We start from the raw sequence: 24010 nt of genomic DNA on the forward strand, positions 1-24010 counted from the left end.
CACATGTATCATACCACGTGGCAAGCTCTTTGGGTAGCAAGAAGTTAATCAAGTAACTAACATAACAATCTTTGGAGATAACATTCTTAGACATTTCGAATAGAAAGATGAGCACTTCATTCACATGTCCAAATATTACCCATCTTACATGAATTATGCAGACTGAACACATTCTCATTAAAACCAGGTCCAAAAGAAAAAATGTTCAAAATCATTAGCCATCAGGGAAATTCAAATCAAAACCACACTATGATACCACCTTACGCCAGTCAGAATGGCAACTATTGACAAGGCAAGAACGAACAATTGCTGGAGAGGATGTGGAGAAAGGGGATCCTTCCTACATTGTTGGTGGGAATGCAGGTTGGTACAGCCACTCTGGAAAACAGTGTGGAGGTCCCTTAAAAAGTTAAAAATTGAGCTACCCTATGACATAACCATTGCACTACTGGGTATTTACCCCAAAGGTACAGACGTAGTGAAGAGAAGGGCCATATGCACCCCAATGTTCATAGCAGCATTGTCCACAATAGCTAAATCGTGGAAGGAGCCGAGATGCCCTTCAACAGATGACTGGATTAAGAAGTTGTGGTCCATATATACGATGGAATATTACTCAGCTATCAGAAAGAATGAGTTCTCAACATTTGCTGCAACATGGACGGCACTGGAGGAGATAATGCTAAGTGAAATAAGTCAAGCAGAGAAAGACAATTATCATATGGTTTCTCTCATCTATGGAACATAAGAACTAGGAAGATCGGTAGGGGAAGAAAGGGATAAAGAAGGGGGGGTAATCAGAAGGGGGAATGAAGCGTGAGAGACTATGGACTCTGAGAAACAAACTGAGGGCCTCAGAGGGGAGGGGGATGGGGGAATGGGATAGGCTGGTGATGGGTAGTAAGGAGGGCACGTATTGCATGGTGCACTGGGTGTTATACGCAACTAATGAATCATCGAACTTTACACCAGAAACCAGAGATGTACTGCATGGTGACTAACATAATATAATAAAAAAACATTAAAAAAAAAAAAAAAAGAAGGGTTACAGCTACCAGCAGAATTATCTAACACTATTTCAAGAAATCTATCCAAGGCAATGAGACAGAAACAAATTATCTATTAGAAAGAAGACAAAATTATTATTACTGGCGGATGACAGGGGTGTGTTCGATAAGGGCCATCAAGAGCATTCAGGAGATCAACTGCACACAAAATAAAAATGAGCAAACACAAAACCCCAGCACCTGTCCTATTAAAAGCAATAGCTAATTGGGAAAAAAAAATGTGGAGACAAATTTTCATACCCAAGAATAGGCAAGAAGAGAAATGCAAGGTGGTCATTAGAAAAGAAATATTAAGTTAGAAAGCTCAACTATGGGGGGACCTGGCTGGCTCAGTCAGTAAAGCGTGTGACTCTTGATCTCGGGATTGTGAGTTCAAGCCCCAGCTGGGTGTAGAGATTACTTAAAAATAAAATCTTTAAAAAAAAAAGAAAGCTCGCTCAGATATAAAACATACACCCTGTTATTACGTGGGAAAACTGAATTTTTAGAGAATCCAGATTCTTTTCAATTTAAGGTTTTAACAAAATCCCCAGAGAAATTCCAGTGGTATATTCTTTTAAAATGAGTCAAAATCATCCTGAAGTTCATCTGTTTAACCTTAATTCCTTCATTTTAGAGATTATATTTGAAAAAGAAAAATCCAAAATAGGAACAAAGAACTTTACACAAAGATGTTTATTATTTCTGACAGTGGAAAAAAAATGTTGGGGCAACCCCTAAATGTCAATGACAATGAGGTGATTGCCGTGTATGCATATGGCGAAAATATGACCCAAAATGTAAAGTCGTACGGCGGTGCGTTCGGTATGTTCTCTGTTGTAAAAAATACTGTAAGAAGACAGAAACTATAAACATTTTAATGAAAGTTGCCTTTGGTTTCGTTTTAAAGGCATTATGGATTATTTTGGGTTTTTTTAGTTATCTGAATGTCAATGTTTCCGTGTTGCTTTGGGATTCCTCCTTACTTTCCCCCATTTACAGCTGAGGCAGGTGTAGTCCCCTCACTTTAGAACTTTGAAGTCTATTTAAGGTTGGATGGAGAGATGGATGGGTGGGTAGAAAAGTCTTGACCTGCTTAAAAAGTATTCTTTACCCTGAATTCACACACACACACACACACACACACACACACACACAAACACACACACTTTTCTAGCCACTGGATTAAGGAGAAAACCTGTCCTCATTCATTTAACGGTAGGTACAGAATACCAACCATGCGTCGGGCCAGTCTTGGCCCTGGGAGTGTGGCAAAGAATAAAAGTCTCCAAGTTCATGGTGCTAACAGCTTTGTGGTGGAAGGCAGACAATATGTTTAAGGGAAAAAAAAACCAAACAGTGTTTTTGACTGTGAGATGTGTAAAAAATTAAAAAGCAGGATAAGGGGGTTGATGGCAAATGTGCATATGTCATTGTCCACGGGCAGGTCAAGGGAGACCTCTCAGATACGATGCGAACTTGGGCAGAGGCCTGGAGGAAGGTCTGTGGATTCTATGAGGACACAGATCCAAGCAGTGGGAATGGCAAGTGCAAAGGTCCTGTGGAGGGCATGTCCTTGGTGTATGAATAATAGTAAAAGAGGCCCATGGGGCTGGAAAAGATATGGAAGAGAAACAGTATTTGGGCTGTGAAAATTAACAGGAAGAGCCATTATACACTACATTAATTGCATACGTTTAATTACCCCCCAAAACCCTTTTAAATTTTATACTGCATTGCAATTAAAAATTTTGGAAAGAAACTTCCAGCATGTTGGAACCAACAGAGTCTTTGCCTTTAAATGCATCTAGAGAGGCCAGCAGCTTTACAGCATTTTATGGGCACAGACAAAGCACTTACTCCCAAGAGCCAAATTACAGGTTTGAAAAACCTCATGAAGTGTGGGGGAATGGAGAGTTCCAGTGAGGCTCAGGAGCTTTGAAAACAAAATAAAATGCTGGAGTCCTAAGTCCTCGTCATCCTCTGTGATTAGTCACTGTATTAACAAGCCCTTCGAGGGGGGACCGTCAGGGGCCCCCACTGCCCTGTTTGTTTCTGTGACAAACACACAGGGATCCATGGAGCCTAAGGGTCAACAAGTAGCCCCAGGAGAGGCACTTCCAAATTCCCCCGGAGCCAGGGCTGGAGGCAGCACTGACCGGCAGACACAGGCCTGGAAAAAGCCCACATTCCACCAGGTGCCTCCTTGTGTCCATTATTCAGACAACGTCCCCCTTGGCTCTGCGGCAACCTATGGAACCACTGCCCAGGGTGGGGAGGGAGGGCGGGGGCTCAAAGCAAAGGACATTTATTTTACTAGATCCCTGCTTGCTGCTCAATTTCTCTTTCCTACTTTCACTCATTTCTAGTCTCCAGAGTCCAAAGTCAGCTGGCGGACTCCAGCTGGTGAAAGGAGCTGAGGAAGGGAAGGGGGGAGGGGGGAATTAGGGAGGCAGCGGGTGGGGGAGGGGACGGAGAACTCAAATCACCACCTTCTCAAAGGCCCAAGTTCAGCATGGCCTCTACAGTCGAAATGAGGCCACGGCTCTGAGAACCACACTGAAGGCCCGTTTCTATCACCGGGAGCCTCGCTGTTTGACCGCTATGTCTCATTTGAACGTGTCACCCCTCAAAAGATAGCAAATAGGTAAGATTTTGGAAGCGATGCAACGAATGGGAGCCGTAAGCCCCCAGCCCCGCGTGGGGCTCTCCAGCCCCTGATGTGCCCTGCTCCGGAGAGCCCTCGAGGTGGAGTTCTGAGCTTTCTGCACACACAGGAATTACCTGGGAGCGTGTCAGAAATGCAGGCTCCCAGGCTCCGCCGGGCTCCAGGGCGAGGCTCCGGATGAACGGTGACTGATGCGGCCCTGGGCCACTGAGATGACAGCGGCTCTAAGAAGCAGCGAGCAAATGACCCAGGCTCCCCAGGGAAGACTCAGGAAAGGCAGCAAGAATTCCAACTCTCCAGAGCTTTCCCAGGCAAAGAAGGAAATACGCAAGGCATCCGGTGAGATGAGAACACGGAAGAGATCCTATAACGTGGTAGGAACCCCAGAAAGGACCTGCGGGACTGGTGTGAGCCAAGTCCCTGAGCAGTTGTGGCGTGAGACCTGGCTGCGAAGGGCCCTGCCTGGGCCCGGGGCTTCTGGGAGTCCTTCACAAAGCGCCGGTCCCTGACAAGATAGAGCACTTGGGTCTGATGGTAAACCATCAGCACACTGCTCATTCAGTGGACAGAATTTACTTCCAAGGCGAGACTTCCTTGATGGAGAAGAAGGTGCTTTGACCTCCATTCGGCACAGCCTTCTCATCTCACTGCAGACCAGGGCCGTCCGCGAGCGAGCCAGCCAACTTGGGGTAATACTGTCTCGGGGGCTCTCGTCCTGGCCTCTTCCAGCCACATACCTCCCCCAAGGGGTGAGGAGTCACAGCGACCCGGCACCCAACTCCCTTCTGGACCACGCTCTGGATGCCAGGATTCTGGAATTCCCTGGCCAAACAGAATCCAGGCCTGCTTTGGGGGCATGGGCATACACTTCATGGGGCTCTTCCTTCTGAAGACGAATCAAGCCATCACCTAAAGTACGTGTGTCCTCGGGCCGAGGACTCGCTGCCAGGGGCTGGGAAGGGGGCCTGGACACGCAGGTGCCTCCTGAGGATGGGAGCGGGAGGTTAAGGGAGCAGGCAGGACACAGGCATCCTGGGCCACCGCCCCAGCCCAGGACTCGGAGAAGCCTGAGAATTCTCTATGAACTCTCGCCTTCTCAACTGTTATGAAAGTACATTAGACAAGATCAAATATAAAATGTGCAACGGTTCGTTAGCTTGACTTACAGCTTCTAAATATTTAAGTAAACAAAAGTGAACCTCTGTACTTTTGCAGATATTAGAGGGCAGGCCTACAATGACCCCACAGCGACTAAAACTCCAGGTCTTGGCAGCTGGGCTCAGTCGGGTTTATTCCCACACTGGGAATGTGCTATTCCAAAGGAAACATCTCTCCCTTCAAGGGGACCAGACGGACGGCCCCAGGCTCTGCAGAGGAGAGACATTAGTGACACGTACCAGACTCCTACAGGAGGCGGCCAGGAAAACCACGGTTATGTGCATTTAAAAAAATGTTTTTTAGTCCTTAAGGTAAAGGACAGTTTTTATTTAGTTCTTTTTACTCATTTGTTAACTCCTCGACATTTTTCGGGAATTTCGGATGATGACAGCGCGCTCCAGGTAGGAGCAGGGACGCTGTCTCGTCCCTTCTCAGGGACAGAGTGTTGCTGGTTCCACACGTGGCAGGTGAGGCTCCCCCAGAGGTTTTGGGCTCAGCCGGGGCTTATGGCGTGACGGTCACTCAAAATGAAGCAGTCATTCTCATGTGGGATTCGCAAAAGAAAGGGGGAAATGAAGGGCAGGTGACCTTCCAGGAACTGACCAACATCACTGAAGAGGACTTAGCTCAGCCCAGAACACTGGCTGATGCAGTGAAATGAATTCTCAAGATAGTGAAGCTAAGGAAGGAACTTAAAAAAAAAAAAAAGAAAAAAACAGGAAAAAAGAAAGGGGAAAAGGAGAAGTCCACAGGAGCCACCTGCCGCTACAGAACAGGGAGAACCAGGAAGGGCGGCAAGGTTCAGAGTGTATTCTGTAATCTCTCTACTACGTGTGAAATAATTGTGAAGTCGAGGCCGGAACTACTCACAGGACTGCAGTCTGGAAAACACTGATGCAAACACCGAATCACCGGGCTCTTCTATGTCCTTCCGATTGCAAAAGACGCATGCCACATACCCACGGCCCGAGCCCAAGAGAGAGCTGAAGTATTTTTTTGAGGAAAACCTTCCTTTTCTAGTATTCAAAAGTGTTTGAGTATTTACCTGTCAATCAGGTTAGCACTAACACCTTTATCTGGAAGTATCTCAGAAAAAAATATAAGTGATTTATAGATGTGTGATTGCGGCAAACCAGACTGATTTCTACAGAAAATTCCAAGGGAAATCTTCATATATGGTAACCACAACAAAATAACATGAAGAAAGCCCCCAGAAACCCAAGAAGGTTCTGGGTTACAGACAGCTCTGGCATACAAGGAAGCCTTCTGGTCTCTCAACACACAAATTCTTATCCCAAGTTTGTCATCCGAGAAACTCAGGGGTCCACTTTTCAAACGGTGCCTCAGTCGAGTTCATTTTACTCATTAGTAATATGTTTTATAAGAAAAAAAAAAACGTTAAGGAAGTTAAAGCTTGGACTGGAGAGGAAATACTCTTCGGAACAGGCAGAAAACGGAGATGATTTTATTATTAAGCCCAAATGCCAACCTGCCCTCCTCTGAACACAGCACATAAATGGTTTCAAGAAACATCTGTAGGAAGAGGATTTCTCCCAGCTTTGAGCAGGACTCAAGTTCATTGAGAACCCGCTGGAAACGCTGAGTTACCTACAACACCCCACATCCAGGGCTGTCTGGCCATAATCCCTGACCATCCGGTTCAGCGACTGCCTCTCTCCTGGCAAATCTGTTTTCCTCATACTGAACCTATATCTGTTTGCCTACGGTTTCCAGGCTGTGGCCCTCCATCTGATACGAGAACAAGTCAGATCCGCCTTCCACAAGACAGCCGACACACCCTCAGATGTGTGAAGGCGTTATCATGCCCCCAGCTCTCTCTGCCCACCAGAAAACCCCAGATCTCTCTCCTGTGGTTCTATCAACCACCCTTTGAAGGCACGTTTGGATCTTGTTCTGCTTGATCCAGTGACAATAAATCCGTGTATCCTGAGAAACAGAACACTGGGCTGAGTGGTGTTTTCCAGAAACAGTCTGAGCATGATTGTAATATAGGGTACTTCTAGGTCTATAGCTGAGAATCCCATTAGCGAGTTTAGCGGCAAATCTCAGTGCCTAGTCAAAGTGAATTTATAGTTAATTAAAGGCTTATGTTATTATCATAATTTTTAATCTCCTTGGAGCTATTTCGTATTTTGATTTTCCAAGATCTTTGAGGACCCTGATTCAGTCGTTAACTGGATTTGAAAATTCCCTTGTAAACATCTTTGATGATAATTGCACTCAGGGACTTCGTCCTGGAAACAAACACACACCAAATTGTTAAGTAAAACAAGGCCGGGGGCCAAGCCCAGCAGCCTGCTTCTAGAAACGGCTCCCTTGGCCGATGTCCAGCCATCCCTTATCACCCGTCCAGCGACTCCATCTCCTAACTGCTGTTGAACACATCACTTTCTGTCTTGGCCTAAGTTGTTTTGCTAAAGTCCCAACTCACTGCATTTTCCTGACCAACCAGTCTAACAATATTGTCAAAGAAAGCATAAGCCCGCTCTAGAGGGATGCTATTCTCGGTGAGCCCAAGAGTGCCAGCGATAATTTCATCTTGTAATAGGAGCACAAACTTTCAACAATGAAAGCACAGTTTCTTCTGGAACCGACTCTCCATGCGCCTCCTGTAATTTTCAGAGTTCATTTTCTTGCCCCTTGGAAAGTGCAGAATGAGACTCATCACCTTCACCTCCCAGAGCCTCATCCATTTTTTATGATCGCTCACAACTGTGTGATACTGGTCGGCAGTCACACGCGTCAGGAGCCTCAGCCCTCTGGGTCCAGAGAAGCCCGTGTGCCTAAGAGATTCTGCCACTCAGCCAGCTTCTGCTCTGTTTTGCAGGCCATGGTCTTATTTCCCATTTCAGTAGGAAAGACACTCTTCTTTGTTTGCTTGCTGTCCCTGTTCTGCAATGGGGCCCCAAGGACAGGCCTCGGCCACGTCCCTGCTACACCCTCAGGTCCTCGTCCCAAGTGCCTGTTCACTCAAACACACAACAGATCAGAGCAAAGCAGGGAGGCAGCTGTTCTGCTTTTACTGCCATGTGTCACCTGGAAGCCACTGGCTCCAAGGGAACGTGCATCCCCAGATCCCGCCGCAGCCCGTCTGAGGCCAGCGGGATGCACGTGGGTCCCAGAAGGTTGTCACAGCTCTTTCTGGTTTCCATGTGTGCACTTTCTTCCCAGCTTCTGTATGTAGGATTCAAAAACCTAACCTGTATTTTTCATGTTTGTGCTTGCTTTAGAACCTAAGTTGTGATTGCTCGGTCAGCATGGCTTTCTTAAGAGACCCCCAACTCTCTTGCAGTAGCTTCCACTCCTGAGAGCCTCACGTTCTTTAGCCCGATCCACCCATTGGGAAGCTCGGACGTACGGTCCGTGTTGTCACTTTGTAGCTGACACTGCGTCCTGTGCAAGGTGCCAAGGACCCGCGAGCAGCCACTACCCCAGAGAAGTCCCGTCTTGGCCTCTCGGCAGCTTGCCAGGGAGCTGGTAAGCAACAGTGGGGGTGGCGGGAGAGCAGAGAGCTCCGAGTTTCAGGTTCCAAAGTGTTGCCTCGTCCCAGAGCGTAATATAATCAATAAGACTCATCCTCTCTAAGACTAAGACACATGCATGTTCTGGGTGAGTTCATGAGTTTGATCTTGAGTCAATGTTCAGCCCTAGATGGGTGTCTGACTTTCACCTCTGTTTTGATAAAGGGGTCTTAAGTTTGTGAAGAAGAGTTTTATATTTACTTTCAAAGGTAGTCAACTTGCAGTAAATGTACAGTGGTGGGGAAGGAGAGCAAATCTTAGGCAACTTCCCTTTGCAAGAGTGAAATGGAAAAAGAGAGGGACAGAGGCAGAGACTGTGTGACTTGGGGGAAGGGGTGAGGTGTGTGGAGTGGGTTGCAAGATGTATACATTTAATAGCTAAGGGAGTCTAAAGACCAATCTTCATTATATGCACCAAACGGCCATTTAAAACAAGATGATGGGTGTGTTAGTGAACAAATTTAGTGGTCTTAAATAATTTTGTTACCCTTCCTAGACCTCACTGTACCTGGTTAAAAAAAAAAAAAAAAAGGGCAGGTAGTGAGTTAAGTCATTTTTAAGACTCTCCAATTAGAATTGATCCCAATAGTAACACCCAGCAAGAGACCCCCAAAGTCGCTACTGTGAGAGGTTTATGTTCATTCCACTGAACAAAACATCAGCTGCAACCCCATTCATCCAAATCACCATTTGGAAATAAAATTTGGTCAATCTATTGGTTTGTTTTATTGTCTAAGCCCCCCTGACCTAGTGCTTTGAATATTCAGTCCCTGCATTCGTCCAAAACAATCCTACTCTATTTGGGGGAAAAGTAATGGTGGATGTACGGGGCTCTTTGCTGAGCGATGCCTGTTGAGCCCAGGGATGGCAGTGCCACAGGGCACTCTATAGAGAAGCAGCCCAGAGCATGTCTGGTCCGTAGCTCAAGGACGCGAAGCAAGGTCCCGGCAAGGTGGTGAGGTTCCAGCAGAGGCAGAACGGTGAGTTCTTCAGAGAGGCTAATGAGGTCAGAGGTGAGACCACCCAAGGAGGCAGACCTGTACAACACAACTTAAAACCTGCTGTAGGTTTGGTTGTTTCTCAAGTGAGTTTAACACAGAATGACCATATGAGTTAGCAAGCCCACTCCTAGAAATACACCCCGCAGAAGTGAAGAGAGTGCTGAAACAAAAACTTATCCATGAATGTCCATAACAACACAACAGCTAGCAGGTAGAAACAATCTAAATGCCCATCAACAGATGAAAGGACAAACACAACGTGGCAGAGTCATAAAGGGAACACTATTCAGCCATGAAAAGGAACAAAGCGCTAACACGGGCTACGACATGGATGAATCTTGAAAATGCTGTGCTAAGTGGAAACAGCCAGACACAAAACGTCAAATACTTTTTACTCCACTTCTATGAAATGTTCAGAATAGGCAAGTAGTCCATAGAGACAGAAAGCAACTGAGTGGTTTTTAGGGGCTGTGGAGGAGGAAGGAAGAAAAGTGACTGCTTTTAGTGGGTACAGTTTCCTTTCGGCGTGATGAAAATGTCCAGGAATACGTAGTGGTGATGGTTGCACAAAACGGAATGTGCTAAATGGCAATTAATTTAATGACCATTAAAATGGTCAACATGATCATGCCTGGTCTTGCCACTTCTATTCGTATAGTACTGGAAGTCCGAGCCAAAGCAATTAGGCAAGAAAAAGGAATGAAAGGCATCCACTGGAAAGAAGTAAAATTGTCTCTGTTTGCGGATTACATGATCTCATGTATAGAAAACCCTAAAGACTCCGCACCAAAAAACGGTAAGAATGAATGAATTCTGTAAAGTTCAGAATACAAAATCGATGTACACAAATCAGTTGTGTTTCTATGCACTAACGATGAGCTATCTGAAAGAGAAATCAAGAAAGCAATCCCACTTACAACAGCAGCAAAAATAATGAAATATCTAGGAATAAATGTAACCTAGGAGTCTAAAGACATGTACACCGAGAACTATAGGATATTGATGAAATAAATTAAAGAAGGTATGCATAAATGGAGAGACAGTCTGCGTTCTTGTGTCAGAAGAATCAGTATTGTTAAAACTGCCCTAGTATCCAAAGTGATCTGCAAACTCAATGTACTCCCTATCAAAATTCGGGTGGCCTTTCCCATAGAAATAGAAAAAATTAACTCAACATGGATTAAAGACCTGAAACCATAAAACTCCTCCAAGTAAACATACTTGGCTCCTAGACATTGGTCTTGGCAATGATTTTTTTGGATTTGACACCAAAAGCACAGGCAACAAAAGCAAAATTAAATACATGAAACTACATCAAACTACATCAAACTAAAGAAAAATAATCAACAAGATAAAAAGGCAGTCTATAGAATGGGAGAAAATATTTGCAAACCACATATCTGATAAGGGGTTAATAGCCAAAATAAATAAGGAACTCATATAACTCAACTGGAAAAAAAAAAAACAAATAATGCAATTTAAAAAAGGCCAAAGGCTCTGAATAGACATTTTTCCCATGACAACATACAGATGGTCAGCGGGTACATGAAAAGTGCTCCACATCACTAATAATTGGGGAATGCAAATCAAAACCGCAATGGGACACCATCTCACACCTGTTAGGATATCTTATAAAAAAGACCAGAGATAACACATGTTGGCAAGAATACAGAGAAAAGGGAACCCTTGTACACTGTTGGTGGGAATGTAAATTGGAACTATGGAAAACAGTACAGCAGTTCCTCACAACATTAGAGATAGAACTCCCATCTGATCCAGCAATCTCACCTCTGTGTATATACATCTGAAGGGACTAAAATCAGTATCTTGAGGACGTATGTGCATTCCCGTGTTCATTACAATATTATTCATAATAGCCGAGACATAGAAGCAACCTACGGGTCTGTCAACAGATGAGTGGATAAAGAAAATGTGGTGTGTATAACTGACTCTTGAACAACACAGGGGTTAGGGGTGCTGATACCCAGCACACTTGCAGGTCCATATATAACCTCTGAACCCTCAAAACTTAACTACCAATTACCAATAACACAAACAGCCCATTAACACATATTTTGTATACAATACGTATTATATACTGATTCTTACAAGAAAGTAGAGAAAAGAAAATGTTAAGAAAATCATAAGGAAGAGAAAATACATTTATAGTATTTATTGAAAAAAATCCAAGTTTCTGTGGTCCTGGGAAGTTCAAACCCGTGTTGTTCAAGGGCCAACTGTACGTGTGTGTATATATAAAATGGAATATTATTCAGCCATAAAAAAGAGACATCTTGCCATTTGTGACAACAAGGATGGAGCATGGAGGCATCACGCTAAGTGAAGTAAGACGCAAATATGGTATGTGACATCCAAAAATAGGCAAAAGAAAAGTCAAAGTCATGGAAACAGAGACTAGAATGGTGGTTGCCAGGGGCTGGGGGTGGGGACACGGGGAGATGCTAGTCAAAGGGTACAGATTTCCATTTATAAGATGAGTAAGTTTTGACGGTCTCTCTATAGCACGGTGACCACAGTTAAGAATACCGTATTGCATACTTGAAATGTGCCAAGAGGACAGAGCTTAAGAGTTCTCGCCACATACCTGAAAAAAGATAACTGTGAGGTGATGGGTGTGATAATTAACTTGGTGTTAATCATCTCCCAGCGTATACGTATATCAAATCATCCCTTCGTATGCTTGAAAACTACACAATTTCATTCATCAATTATACCTCAATACAGCTGGAAAAAAGAAATTGGTCAAATGGTAAATTTCATGTTAAGTGTATTGCACCACATTTTTTTCTTTTTTTTTTTAAGTCAAAAAACAAGCCGATCGACGTAACCCGGGGCTGCAGCCCAGTGAGGGAACCTGGGCTGTCCGAACCAGGCCCACCGCCCTCTCATCCTCCCTCTGGTCAGGCTGTGCTGCTCCTGCCTGAGCTCTCCTGCCTTCCGACAGAATGGAGAAACCTGCAGAGCGCAAGTGTCAGTGTAATATAAATTACGGCGAGGGAAAAAACAGAAACAACGTGATGCATGGCCAAGGATCTAAAAGAGGAATGTCCACCATTGTTTGCGATTATGGATCACATCACAATCTAATAGCAATTTTTATTTAATCAATAATTTCCATGCTGAACAGACAGCCCTGTTACAGAGAATCGACAGGCAGGTACTGATAGCGCCAAGCCTCGTTATTAATCTTTCCTCCGCCGGCTTATCAGCCAAACTAGCGTAAAAGGCACCACCAAGATGGATTTCAGAAGCCACCTTTCTCCTCTTGCCCCTTTTCTCTTCCTCTCTCCCATACCATATCGCATAATGTAGACTCCACATTTATTTGAGGACCCTGGGGCTTGAGTGGCATAAAAAGGCGGTTCGCATTAAGCAATTTCACAAATCAGTGGGACCTCGACCATCGCTCAGGGTTGGCCATTATAGGCTAATAAATCATACTTTCTCTTTGAGTTGTCAATCGCCAAAAAGCTTTGTACAAACGTTGGCATCTGTAATTCCGTAAAGGCTTTTCATCTTGAAATAAGATGCTCTAGACTGATAACAGGAATAATCCCCTCTTGATCAAGAAAAAAAAAATCTGCATTTTAGCAATTAAAGCTCCTGCCAGAAGCCAAATGACTCAGTACTGAGACTCCAGTGAAGTTTATCTCCACCGAACATAAGGAGAGTACAGCCGGGGTTGTGTTGTATTTGCGGCAGGACTGCTTTCTCTTGGCCCGGGAACTGCGCCATCTCTCCCCAGGTGGGACAGGAGAGGAAAGCGTGAGAACTTTCGCCACCTCGTGGAAAAGCCACTGCGGGAGACGTGCGCCTCCTCAACCAGGGCTCTCCTGCCTGTCCTGGAGAGAGCACTCGGCCGAAGCACACAGGCTAACACCCCAAGAAACAGGAGGTGTATGAAGGTGTTGTGGAGGGAACAGGTGAGACAGGACTGGGCCTCCCCAGCGCAGTTGGGGGAAGCTGACGGATGACGGCAGTTTTGTTCTCCTAATCGGGAAGACATTTTCAGAGCCTCAGATTATGCATTTGTAACTGGAAGAGAAGGCACACCCAAAACCAAAAGAATGAAAAAGACAAATGTTAATCATCACAGGAAAGCCGTCACTAAGTGGGCCCTAAAAATGTGAGTAACATGGTAACATCTTCTGTAAGTCATCAGAGATCATTCTCCAACGACCCTGCCCAGCCTGCTTTACAGAGACAGGCAGAGTCTTGGGGCCCTTAGATAATGGGCCCGGGGCCATGCACACAAAATACAGGGGTTCTATGGGCAAAGCCACACTCCAGGTGCTCAGCTGGCAGCCCGGAAGCTTCTAACTGCTCTCCGAAGGGCATCTATGACATCCACATGGGCCACACACACTCACTGTGAAACATCCCCAAACCTTCCTCCCAAGTTTTAAGAAATAACTGAACATAATTTCTACTGCGCCCCCTTCAGGACATCGCTAGTACAGCCTCTGGGGCTCTGCAAAGCTCAGCCCCATCTTTCTCTGGCTCACACTGGCTCACGCCTTCCTCGCATCAGGAACATCTGATTCTCCTCACTCCACCTAGACCAGAAGTCAGACTCCCAGCGCAGCAGGCGGGTCCCAGGAAGCCGTCAGTCTGGGCTTTAACCTCGCTTCCTATGGCCCTCTGCTTCCACATCGGGGAACGACTTACCACTCTTCAACCCCAAAAGCATGCAATGAATCATTCTGTAATTGTATTTCTAATCCCACAGAGCGTCAAAAACCCCAGCCTTTTATTATATTAGCTCCTATCAGAGATAAAATTCTCCAACACTTTCTGCTTCCGTTAACTTCTTCCTGCTGTTTTTTTCCACACGGAAACCCCAACACCCATCTGCAATGGTCTTTCTCTATTTAAATCCACCTGTTTTTTCAAGACCATGTCCAAACCCACCAGACTTTTCTCTCGTGACCTCTTCTGCAACTTCACCTTACCTGTTTGCCTGTACCTCTCTGGTCCTCCCAATGTCTTTGCCCATATATTCGCCTTATTCGCAGACATAAAAGATGTATGTGTCCGGTCTTGTTCCCTCCTCTGGCCCTGACCCCGACCCGGACCCGACTCTGGAAGTCTGACCCACGTGAGGCTTTTTCCTTCTAACACTATGCCTGCAATTTGTGTATTGGCCACCAGGTGGTGCCGACGCATCGTCCACGTAAAATCACCAGCCCGCACAGGTGAGTGTGTGCCGCCAAGTCAATGTCATACTTACACACTTTTAAAAAAATTTTGATGAAAAGCCTCCTTAATCTCTCCATTCTTTAATTGGATCGATAAGTACTACTTCTCTTAATTCTTCCTTATTTTTGAATATATACGAGATTCCTTATATATGGATGTATGCATGAATATATGATCTCATGCTATCCCTACCAAAAAAATAAAAGTAAAAAATAAAAAACCCTGTGAGGAAAGTAGGGTGGGTATTAGTATCTCCACTTTACAGATGAGAAACTGAGGACTGAAGCTATAGACTGACTTACTCCAATTCAGAAACTGTTCTCAGCAGATGTAGAAATCAAAGATAAATCCCCCCACCCATCACTCGCTGATTAATGTTAGTTTTACTGGTAATTGGCTGGGGTGGGGAAGGGGTGGCTTACATTTAAGGCCTTGGCCTCTTTTTTAGGGATACACCACTTACAGCTCTTTTGCCAACATTAATTGTTCTAGAAATGAAAAAAAAATCATCTATGGCAGTATTCAGCTAATCCCAAAAAAAGCCTAAATGTCCCTGAATCTTCAAAAAAGTCCTTGTGTTAGAAAATTGCTTTCTGTTTCTGGAGTTCTGTTTTCTGTCAAAGCAGGAACCTGATCTCCATGCTTGCCATGATCTCAGAAGCTGAAGTCTAAGTGACTTCCCTTGGTCTGCAAAAAACAAAAACAAAAACAAAACAAAACAAAAAACCCCCAAAAAACCCACCCCCAAAAACAAACAAACAAAAAAAACCCCAAAAAACCCAGTGATGGAATTCTTCACCAAGACAAAGGACTTGGCTGGTTATAGTCCTTGCTGAGAAATACTGAGTGCCTAATGTAACAAATATGACTTTAAAATTAAGCTCTGCCAATCTGTATACACACACACACACAAGGGCACATACACACGTGCACACATGCAGAACACAGGTGCACACACACCAATACACCCGTACATGCATACACACAGAAGCACGTCACATAAATATATATTAAATAGCCTTTTGTTAGAGGCTAACAAGTTCAGCTTTCCCTTGGAATTTAAAGATTCTACAGCACTAAGGAGAAAATGTATCTTAAATTCCAAATACATTTTTGTTGTTACTGTTTTCCACACTGCCAGAGGAAAGATTTGGGACAGAACAGGGACAACGTGGGGAGAAATGTTTGGTTGTTACCATGGGGGCAGATCCCTCCTGGAATCTAGCAGGCAGAAGTCAGCAGGGCTGCTGGCCCTCCTACGACAACGCAAAGGTTGGCCCTCACAACCAAGGATTCGCTGCCTCAGTGTGTCCAGGGCGGGAAGCCTTGGTTTCGGGTGCCCACCAAGGAGAACTTTCAGAAGGACATCGGGACAAAAGAACACAGAACAGCATGGGCTCTGAATCTCGACCCTGCATAAGCGAGAATAAGGAGGGATCCAGACTGTAAGGAACAGAGTTGGAAACCCCGCTAGTCCTTCTCTCTCGGGGGTTCACGAACCAAGGGTCTGGTCAGCATCTTAAGGCAATTATGAATTTCATGGTGACACACCAACCCCAAAACGGCTTGAAGAGCAACCTAAGCCACGTTCCTAGAGGCAAAGTTCATGAACGCAGCAGCTGGTCAATGTCTGTACACTTTCACTTTCAGAAAAAGAATCACTGACATTTTCTTGAGTATAATTTTTCACTCAACTGCCCCAGCTGTTTTATGAAGGAAATACTATCACCATCCTTATTTCAGAGGGAAGGATGGGAGGAGTCCAGGGTAGAGAGCAGCAGGCTTTGAGCCCAGGTCTGCCAGCTTTGACATGTACCTCGTACTGTCGCAGGAGAACAGCGGTGAGCCCGAGGATTCTCTCGGATCTGGTGCTGTTTGTTCTTACAAAGTCACGATCACCATCATCGTCATCATCCTCGCGCCTCAAAAGTCGACCCCCATGGTTTGCTCTGACCTTAACTATTCCCACGTATTTCCCAGAGGCCTTTTCTAATATTCTTATGGACGTCTCCCCTCGTCTAAGCCCCCACTATCTCAACTCTACAGTTCTGGCTTCAGTATGTCCTGACTCATGTGCTATTCACTCCGTGCTTTTCTGTTTCTGTGTCTCCCCCTTCCCCTGAGAATGACCTGTCCCGGACGGTCAGGTCTAAGCTGTGCTGGCAGTGAACCCACCACGAAGCTGGGGCAGTGGGCAGCACGCAGAGGGCTCCCAGCCGTCTTCGGTGAGGAGCTGAGCGAATGCCTGATCTGCTAACGTCAGCTCACCCTTCTCCCGATAGACAAGAAGACACACCGCTGGCAAGGTGTGCTACAGGCAAGTGCCTTTCCACGAGGTACGCAGCCCAGCCCGAAGTAACCATCATTCCTTCTTGTATAAAGTGGGCCCGTTGACAACATTCCAGGGAATCTTACCTAAAGCAGCATTCAGAACCAATTCAGAGGAAAATCCTCTCCAAATGGCAGAAAGAGTTACTTGGCTAAAAATTCTGAAGAAGTATTCTGCGGGGGGGTGCAATGAAACATTTCTGGGGTACCCTACAGCAGAACAAATTTAAGAAAGTAACTAACACATTATTCTGCACCAGTGACAGCTCACTCAAAATATTGATATCTTATTCTTCGTTCAAGGGGTAAGAACGCTTAGTAAAGGGGAAATTTTAATAATTCCATAATCACTCAAGTAATTAATATACCATCTCCTAGAAATATTAAATATAATTATTCTGGAGGGCACTTAATCTACAGGGCGGAAAAGACCCGGGGAAAAAGATGGTATGGGACTGCCTTCTCCAAAACCCCACCTGGGGGCAGCCATCCATAACCGACCCAGCATCCCCACCCCTCCCCACCTCCCCTACTGCAAGGTGGGGGTGCTCAGCACAGCACCTGGTGGCTGCCTGCCAATACGTGGGCACGTGAGAGGAAACCAGAGGACTATTATTTCAAATCTTTCACTTGCTTTTACTAAAACTGAGGTCCGAGGAGGTGAAATGGCTTGGCCAAGTCCTATCTATCAGACCTACACTGCGAAGAACGGGGTCCCCACCTCAGTCAAGAGCGGGTTCAGCAACAATGAATATAAAATAAGCCTTAGACCGACAAGCAGAAGGCACAGACCCAATAGAACCCCTCCCCTCCCCTCCCTGACTCAACCCTGCAAAAACAAATACATAAAACAAAGAGAGAAGAGGCACTCTTTTCAACCCTCTGTCTGTTTCTCATTAGGCTTCCTGTATTCGATCTCCCTTTGGCCTTGGATGTTGGGAAGGGCATTTATTTTCACGGCTGTTTCACAGTATGATAAGTGAGAAAAGAACGTTCTGGAAGGTCAAATGCTTCCAGGGAGGTCATCCCAAGGGTCAGGGCAGAGAAGGAAGGCGCTGCCACTCAGAATCCCACTGGCCCCGGGAGCCCACATGGCCCTCCGCACCCCCCACTCAGGCTCTCTCCTGAGTGTCTCTACGGAAAGTATTTCTGCAGGTGCAATTCAGTCCCTAACTTTAAAAAGAATGTGACCCTTGAGGCGCAATTGTCAAAGGACGGCTTTGAAGTTTGTGGTTCTTAGCCTGCATTTTACATGCAGTATTTCCAAATAATTAGAGTAACTAAATTAACTAGCAACTCCATGTAGGAAAAAGAAGATCAAAATCTCCACTCATTCGTTCTACGTTTTATGTGCACACAAAACTAATTTCTGCCTCGTATCTGAGACCCCTATCGCATCTTACACTCAATTTTCTCTTAGGTAAGGATATACAATGCAACTTTAGCAAAAGGATCAAAATTAGATGGAAAACATTTAAAATGCAAATTTGGGATCATGGTATTAATATGAAAATAATGTCTTTAACACATCCTAACTTCCCTGCGTTTCTACAGATGCAACAATCCTTCACAGATTAGATGTGCCTTCTTTACATCTAAATCTCTAGGATATTAAAAAGAAAGCCCTTCGTTTCCATGCTATGTCCAGAATCTGTTTTCAAACAGCAGCAAAGGTGATTAGGACTGTGTTCTTCTGATAAAGGAAACCACAGCCTGCTTTAGAGAACAAAATTCGCAGCATATGAAGGCATTTAAAATCCAAGTAGGTGGTAATCACTCTACAAAAAGGTGAATTTCTGACACCAGGCTTAAAAGATACAAACGGAGCACAGGGACTTACTTGAATGCCACCCGGTTGTAGCTGGGACTAATATGAACACAGCTCACGTTCTCTGCCCTTCGACCTCACTGGCAGGAGACGACGCCCCACCTGCCTAAGGCCCTCTCCGCACTCATTCTGCTGGGGAGGGCGTGGGGAATGAAACTGTTAGAAAAATCATTGGATGATTTTCAGACCTTAGGAAAGAACGTTCAATGTATTACTTCTAAAGCAGAAAGAGAACTGAGTCATCACTGAACTAGAGGGCCAAGGACTGCAGTGATACCGACAACAGGTGGACATTACTAACTTGGGCTCATGCTGTGTATTATTTCAGATGCCTCGACCCTCCTAGAGCCGAAGAGGGACTGAGTTCAAGGACAGAAGGAATGCAAGCGGCAAATGGGTCTCAGGAAGGTTTGGAAGCCTCTCTCATCCATGAAAGGCCAGGCCAGAAGACAGAAGTTGAGTTTTTTTGCATGCCAAAAAGAGCCACAACAAAACCAGAAACATGTCGAGAACCGATATTCTGCCACTTTCAGAAATGAGTTTAAATTTAAGATTTGTATATTTTGTAATACGCCATGCACAACAGCGAAAAGAGCTAATTAATTTGGAATCGAAGGGAAAATGTGGACTTTTCAACTTATTTTGACGCGTTAGAACACGTGCTTTCAGATGCCAAGGGAAGAAAAAGGGTTTGCGTCTTGACAAATCAATAATAAATTCAGTCTTAATCAAAGGTTCTTTGAATTCATTTTTACACCGGATCTCCTTCTTACTCTCTTGTTCCGTTCTATTTTAACTGACACCAAGAAAGGGACCAAGTATAACAAAAACCTGGTTATAACAAAAATATACATCTGTCTTCTTAGCTTCTGGGCATAGAAGTAAATTTATGACAAATTTAATACTAGCTCGAGAGTAACGAAGCCCAATTATAATTATCTTGCTGGGAAGAGAAATTAATTAAACGTCCCCGTGATAAAGACCCCACAGGAAACCTAGAATAAACACACGCCTGGCGGAGGACAGGCGCTTGAAATAAAGGAGAGAAGGGAAAGGCAATGTTTAGCCCATCTGTTGGGACAGTAATGGGACGAGGTCATCTTTGCAAGAGAACACGGAGCGCATTACGCTGGAAAGGAGACTACCTGGCATGCAGAGCCCGCCGAGTCCCTAATTCTCCTCTTCAACTTTGTGATTTGCTAATGTGAAACACATGTCTCCCTTTTGCACCAAGTTCAAATGACTCTGGAATTCCAGCCGTGCAGCTCAGCGACTGAGCCAGAACAAGGGGAGAACTTGTCAGGATTTAAGAGCTTTCAGCAAAGCCCTTCAATTGCAGCCAGCACCCTATTCCACGGAAGGATATCAATTATAGATAGTGACTTGCTTTAGCAGGCAGTCGGGACTGTCAGACACTAGATAGACAGCCATGAAGAATCATGAATCTTTCTATTAACTGTAAGAGGGGGAAAAAGAATGGGTCATGGCTATAAATAAGGCAGAGCGTCAGGATGGTTTAACACCTTGCCTCTTGGTCGCATGTAGCATGAAAATTCAACTAATTCACAAAATGTCTCTCCAAGGAGAGCCACGGGCACAGAAACAGTTAAGACTTCCCTCCGTCCTCAAAAAAGTGGGGTTTGCAACTGGTATTTTTTCCACCTGCCACCAAAATAATTAGGTGGACGTGGAGCTGTGCCTTCAACCGACAAAAAATAAAGTGCCCGTGCTATCCCGGGCCACTGCTGATGCCACCAGATAGGCCCACGACGAGGAAGGCACTTGCATGACATGCAGAGTAAAATCGACTTCAACGCACAAATTTGGAACCTCCACACGTCAGGGAACGACTTCAAAGGTGGAAAATAAGTGACAGGAACTAGTGTTTTTATTTAGGTTGTGGCCAAGGTTTAGCTTTCCTCCACTTAACGTACATAATTTATCTCAGACTGAAATTCGTATCGTGAAGGTAATATATTGGATTTTCTCCTAATCCTGACATGAATTCCTTCTAGCTGGTTTGGAATCCAAAATTTCCACCGTACGTAGATTCGTTCAGAGTTTTTACGATGAGACGCGCAACGCGGTGGTCAGTTAAGTTGATCGTTTAAGCAGATTTACCTCGAAAGTACTTGGATCTCTCCCCTAAAACATCATCACTCCCTAAAACCTTTCGCCACTGAGATCAAATACACCTACAAGAGTCACTGTCTCTTAAAAGGTTAAAGAGCTACCTCGAACCTGGTCTCTAACGAGGAACACGGTTCCTTTGAAAGGCAGACTCCGAGGAGCTCCCGCTCTGTCCCGCATCTGGCCACAGCTGGACCATAATCACAGCCCTGCTTGGAAACTACAAGGACTTGTCCTCAGAAAAGGCACCAGGAGACGGTGTCGCCTTGCAGGATGACATTTCCAAAAGCAAGCAGCTCTGGCAACATCTCGCTCACGATGCCAGTTTTCAGGCACACGATTCCCCTCCGTCGGTGGTTCACTCGCTCCCTCACGAAGGGTGTCCCTGGCAGACTTCACTGCTCGGGAATATCTGCCTGCACTAAAAGAAAAACTCCGACCTTTTTCTTCCCCCCTTTGGTAGTACCCTGTCTGTGGTTTCCATTAAAAGTCAGCAAGAAGAAAGGGCCATTAAGGAAGGCTCGGCTTAAAAGTAACACTTGCATCAAATTAAAGAGAAAGAATCGAATTAAGTTCATGGAAAAATCTGGAAATACACCTTAATTAAAAACATTTGACTTTCTAGGTTTCTTGCTGTGCTGAGAAATCTGTAATCCTTCTCACTCAATTACTAGGAGACATGATTAAAAAAGAAATTGGGGGGGGAACGCTGCTGATGTCACGTTAACTCCTCAAAACATTCTGCCCCTAATGGTTCGCAAATCCTGGCAAAGCATCTATTTAACACTCTCCCGTGATGGCAACATGTGGAATACAGCACAGAGGAGGAGCCGAGTTGCAGACGACAGACGCCCTGGAGAAGCTCTGCGGCCGGTGAAAAATAGGGGATGTGTCAGGAATTGTATAATTTTAGTGTTTAAATGGAGAAGGGTTATCAAGAAATATGGATCGTCGAAAATGAAAAGTTACTCTAAAAGAAGAGAGAATGGGCTGAGTGTGTGCGGTGTGTGTGTACGGGGTGGGCGGGCAGGGACTCACAAGGAAGTCTGCCCTGTCAGATCTTCTGTCACAGTAAACGCGGATGAACCGGCCACACGTAGCAGACCGTCCCTAATGCCCCGATGGGACCCTGTGGTTGAGTACAGGGGTGTGTGAGCCTACGGCTTTCTAGTCTTGATGATCGAGGGAGAGACCCTTCCACCTCAGTTGCTCCCGGTCCCCTCTGCTAGGGAGATTCCTCCGGCATGAGAGAAAGTGCCAAGTCAAATGGAGCATTGGCAAAGGAAACATGCCTCATCAGGTCCATGCACGTGGGTGTGGGGCGTGCACTGCGTTATTGGAAATAAACCCCACGGGGGCCACACTTCTGGACCTGGCATAGTAAGATGAGGTGTGGATCTCAGTCTGGCCATGCCGCAGGTTTCAAAAAATACACGCCACTGAACACATATTAAAATACACATCACTTTTTCCATGGAACTACTCGCCCTGCGAGGGTTGGCCTTCAGTCAAGAAACCGTGCTAATGGCTTCCCCAAGCATCTACCTGTCTCACACACAGTACTAACTGCTGCCTAAAATAGTGGGTGGGTCTTTGGACCTTGACGGTTTGGAAGAAGAAGGCAGAACAGAAGAAAAGCAATCTCCCACCTCTACGATTTTTTTCTACTGTTGCTGGGTCTAGGAGAGGAGACTCAAACTTGGTTAAAAGGTTAATAATAATTCATGTCCAGCTTACTATTACTCAATAACCATCAAAGACGCGAACTCAACATGGTGTTTTCTGGCTTACAGGATCAGAGTCATTACGCTCTCTATTGAAGACTTTATTGAATTTTACACTAAGCTTTAGCTGACTGAACAGGTCAAGCACCATGGCTCAGAGTTTTCTTTATTCTCAGAAAGTCATAAAGCCCTCTCCAGTTTGCAACGCTGCTAGCTAAGAAACTTGACTCAGCGCGGGGTCAGGGAAGCTGACCCCACAGAAAAGGTCACATAGCTGCAAAGCCCACTCCCCGCAGCCCCCCCACTTACGTGCACCAGCTGCTCCTGGGTGTCGAACTCCCGCGTGCAGCCTTCCCAGTGGCAATTGGTCTCATAGATGACTTCAGGTTCCTGCTTGCTTTCGTCTTTGTCCCCTTCCTCCTTCACCAGGGTTGTTCCTTCCGGCTGTTCCTGGGGTGGGGGAGGGGGGCGAAGAGAGGGAGAAAAGATCAGACACAATGGAAGGACAGATGAGAGAAAGGGGAAAAAAAAAAAAAAAACCAACCCGGATTGCATGGGTCTTTATTCTGCGGCAACTTTTCAGGGAAAATAAAATAGAGCCAGGTCTATCAGTTGGATTTGGTGAACAGAAGTCGAACATATGGAACATTTGTGTGCCTGTTTTCCAATTTACCAAATATATCTTTAGAGGTTGTTAATGTGGGATTGAAAACAACTGTCCCAACCGTAATGACGATAAGAAGTTGAGGCCAAACTTTGCCCCTGAATATGAGAGAAAAAAAGAAATTAAAGTGTCATCCCATAAGAGAAACAATTAAAGTAGGTCATGCAGTCTTTACCCAAAAGACTAGGCCTTTCTCTTTCAGTTAGATTCTTTTTAGTGTATTAATTTGTTGATGCTTATATTTTGGGATCAGGGCGATGGTTTACTGGACATTCTAATTCCGCTTTCCCTGCCATGCGAGGCTGTGACAGGCACTTTCTGGGGTGTAGACCGATCATGTTTTCTGGTTCAACTTCTGCTCTCTGAGGACACGAGTTGCAGCCCCAAAACCACAGCGTCTGAAGCTTGGCGGCAGAGTCTTTCCTACTCTCCGAGGCAGTTTCACAGCAATGGAAATGCAAACATTCCCAGAATTCTGGGAGATGACTGGGTGCACTGATTGGGGATCTCATCTGGGGCAGGATGACAGACACTGCGTACAAGCATTTACGTGTGACCAGCAAGGTTGTTGGCCAGCAAAACTCAAGAAGAAGGATGGATTTCAGAACCTACGACCCCCATTCATTCTATCCTCAAAGTGCTCACTCGAAAGGAAACTGGGGCAGAGGTAGTCTGAACTTGGGGCTGGAGCAGCCCGGATG

The 24010-nt window shown here is 45.3% G+C and overlaps 1 protein-coding gene across 3 annotated transcripts in view; it reads right to left on the bottom strand.

The window, feature by feature from the left end:
* Nucleotides 1-24010, bottom strand: part of GLI3 (GLI family zinc finger 3) — a 263705-nt gene that overhangs the window by 38886 nt on the left and 200809 nt on the right. For all 3 annotated transcript variants that reach the window (XM_087861211.1, XM_087861210.1, XM_087861212.1), the window contains exon 10: nucleotides 22955-23095. In XM_087861211.1, the coding sequence (XP_087717337.1) occupies nucleotides 22955-23095 (141 nt within the window). The remainder of the gene's footprint in view (nucleotides 1-22954; nucleotides 23096-24010) is intronic.

Source organism: Ursus americanus, chromosome 3, assembly GCF_024610735.1.
Source record: "Ursus americanus isolate L20-20 chromosome 3, mUrsAme1.1.p, whole genome shotgun sequence".
Lineage (NCBI taxonomy): Eukaryota > Metazoa > Chordata > Mammalia > Carnivora > Ursidae > Ursus > Ursus americanus.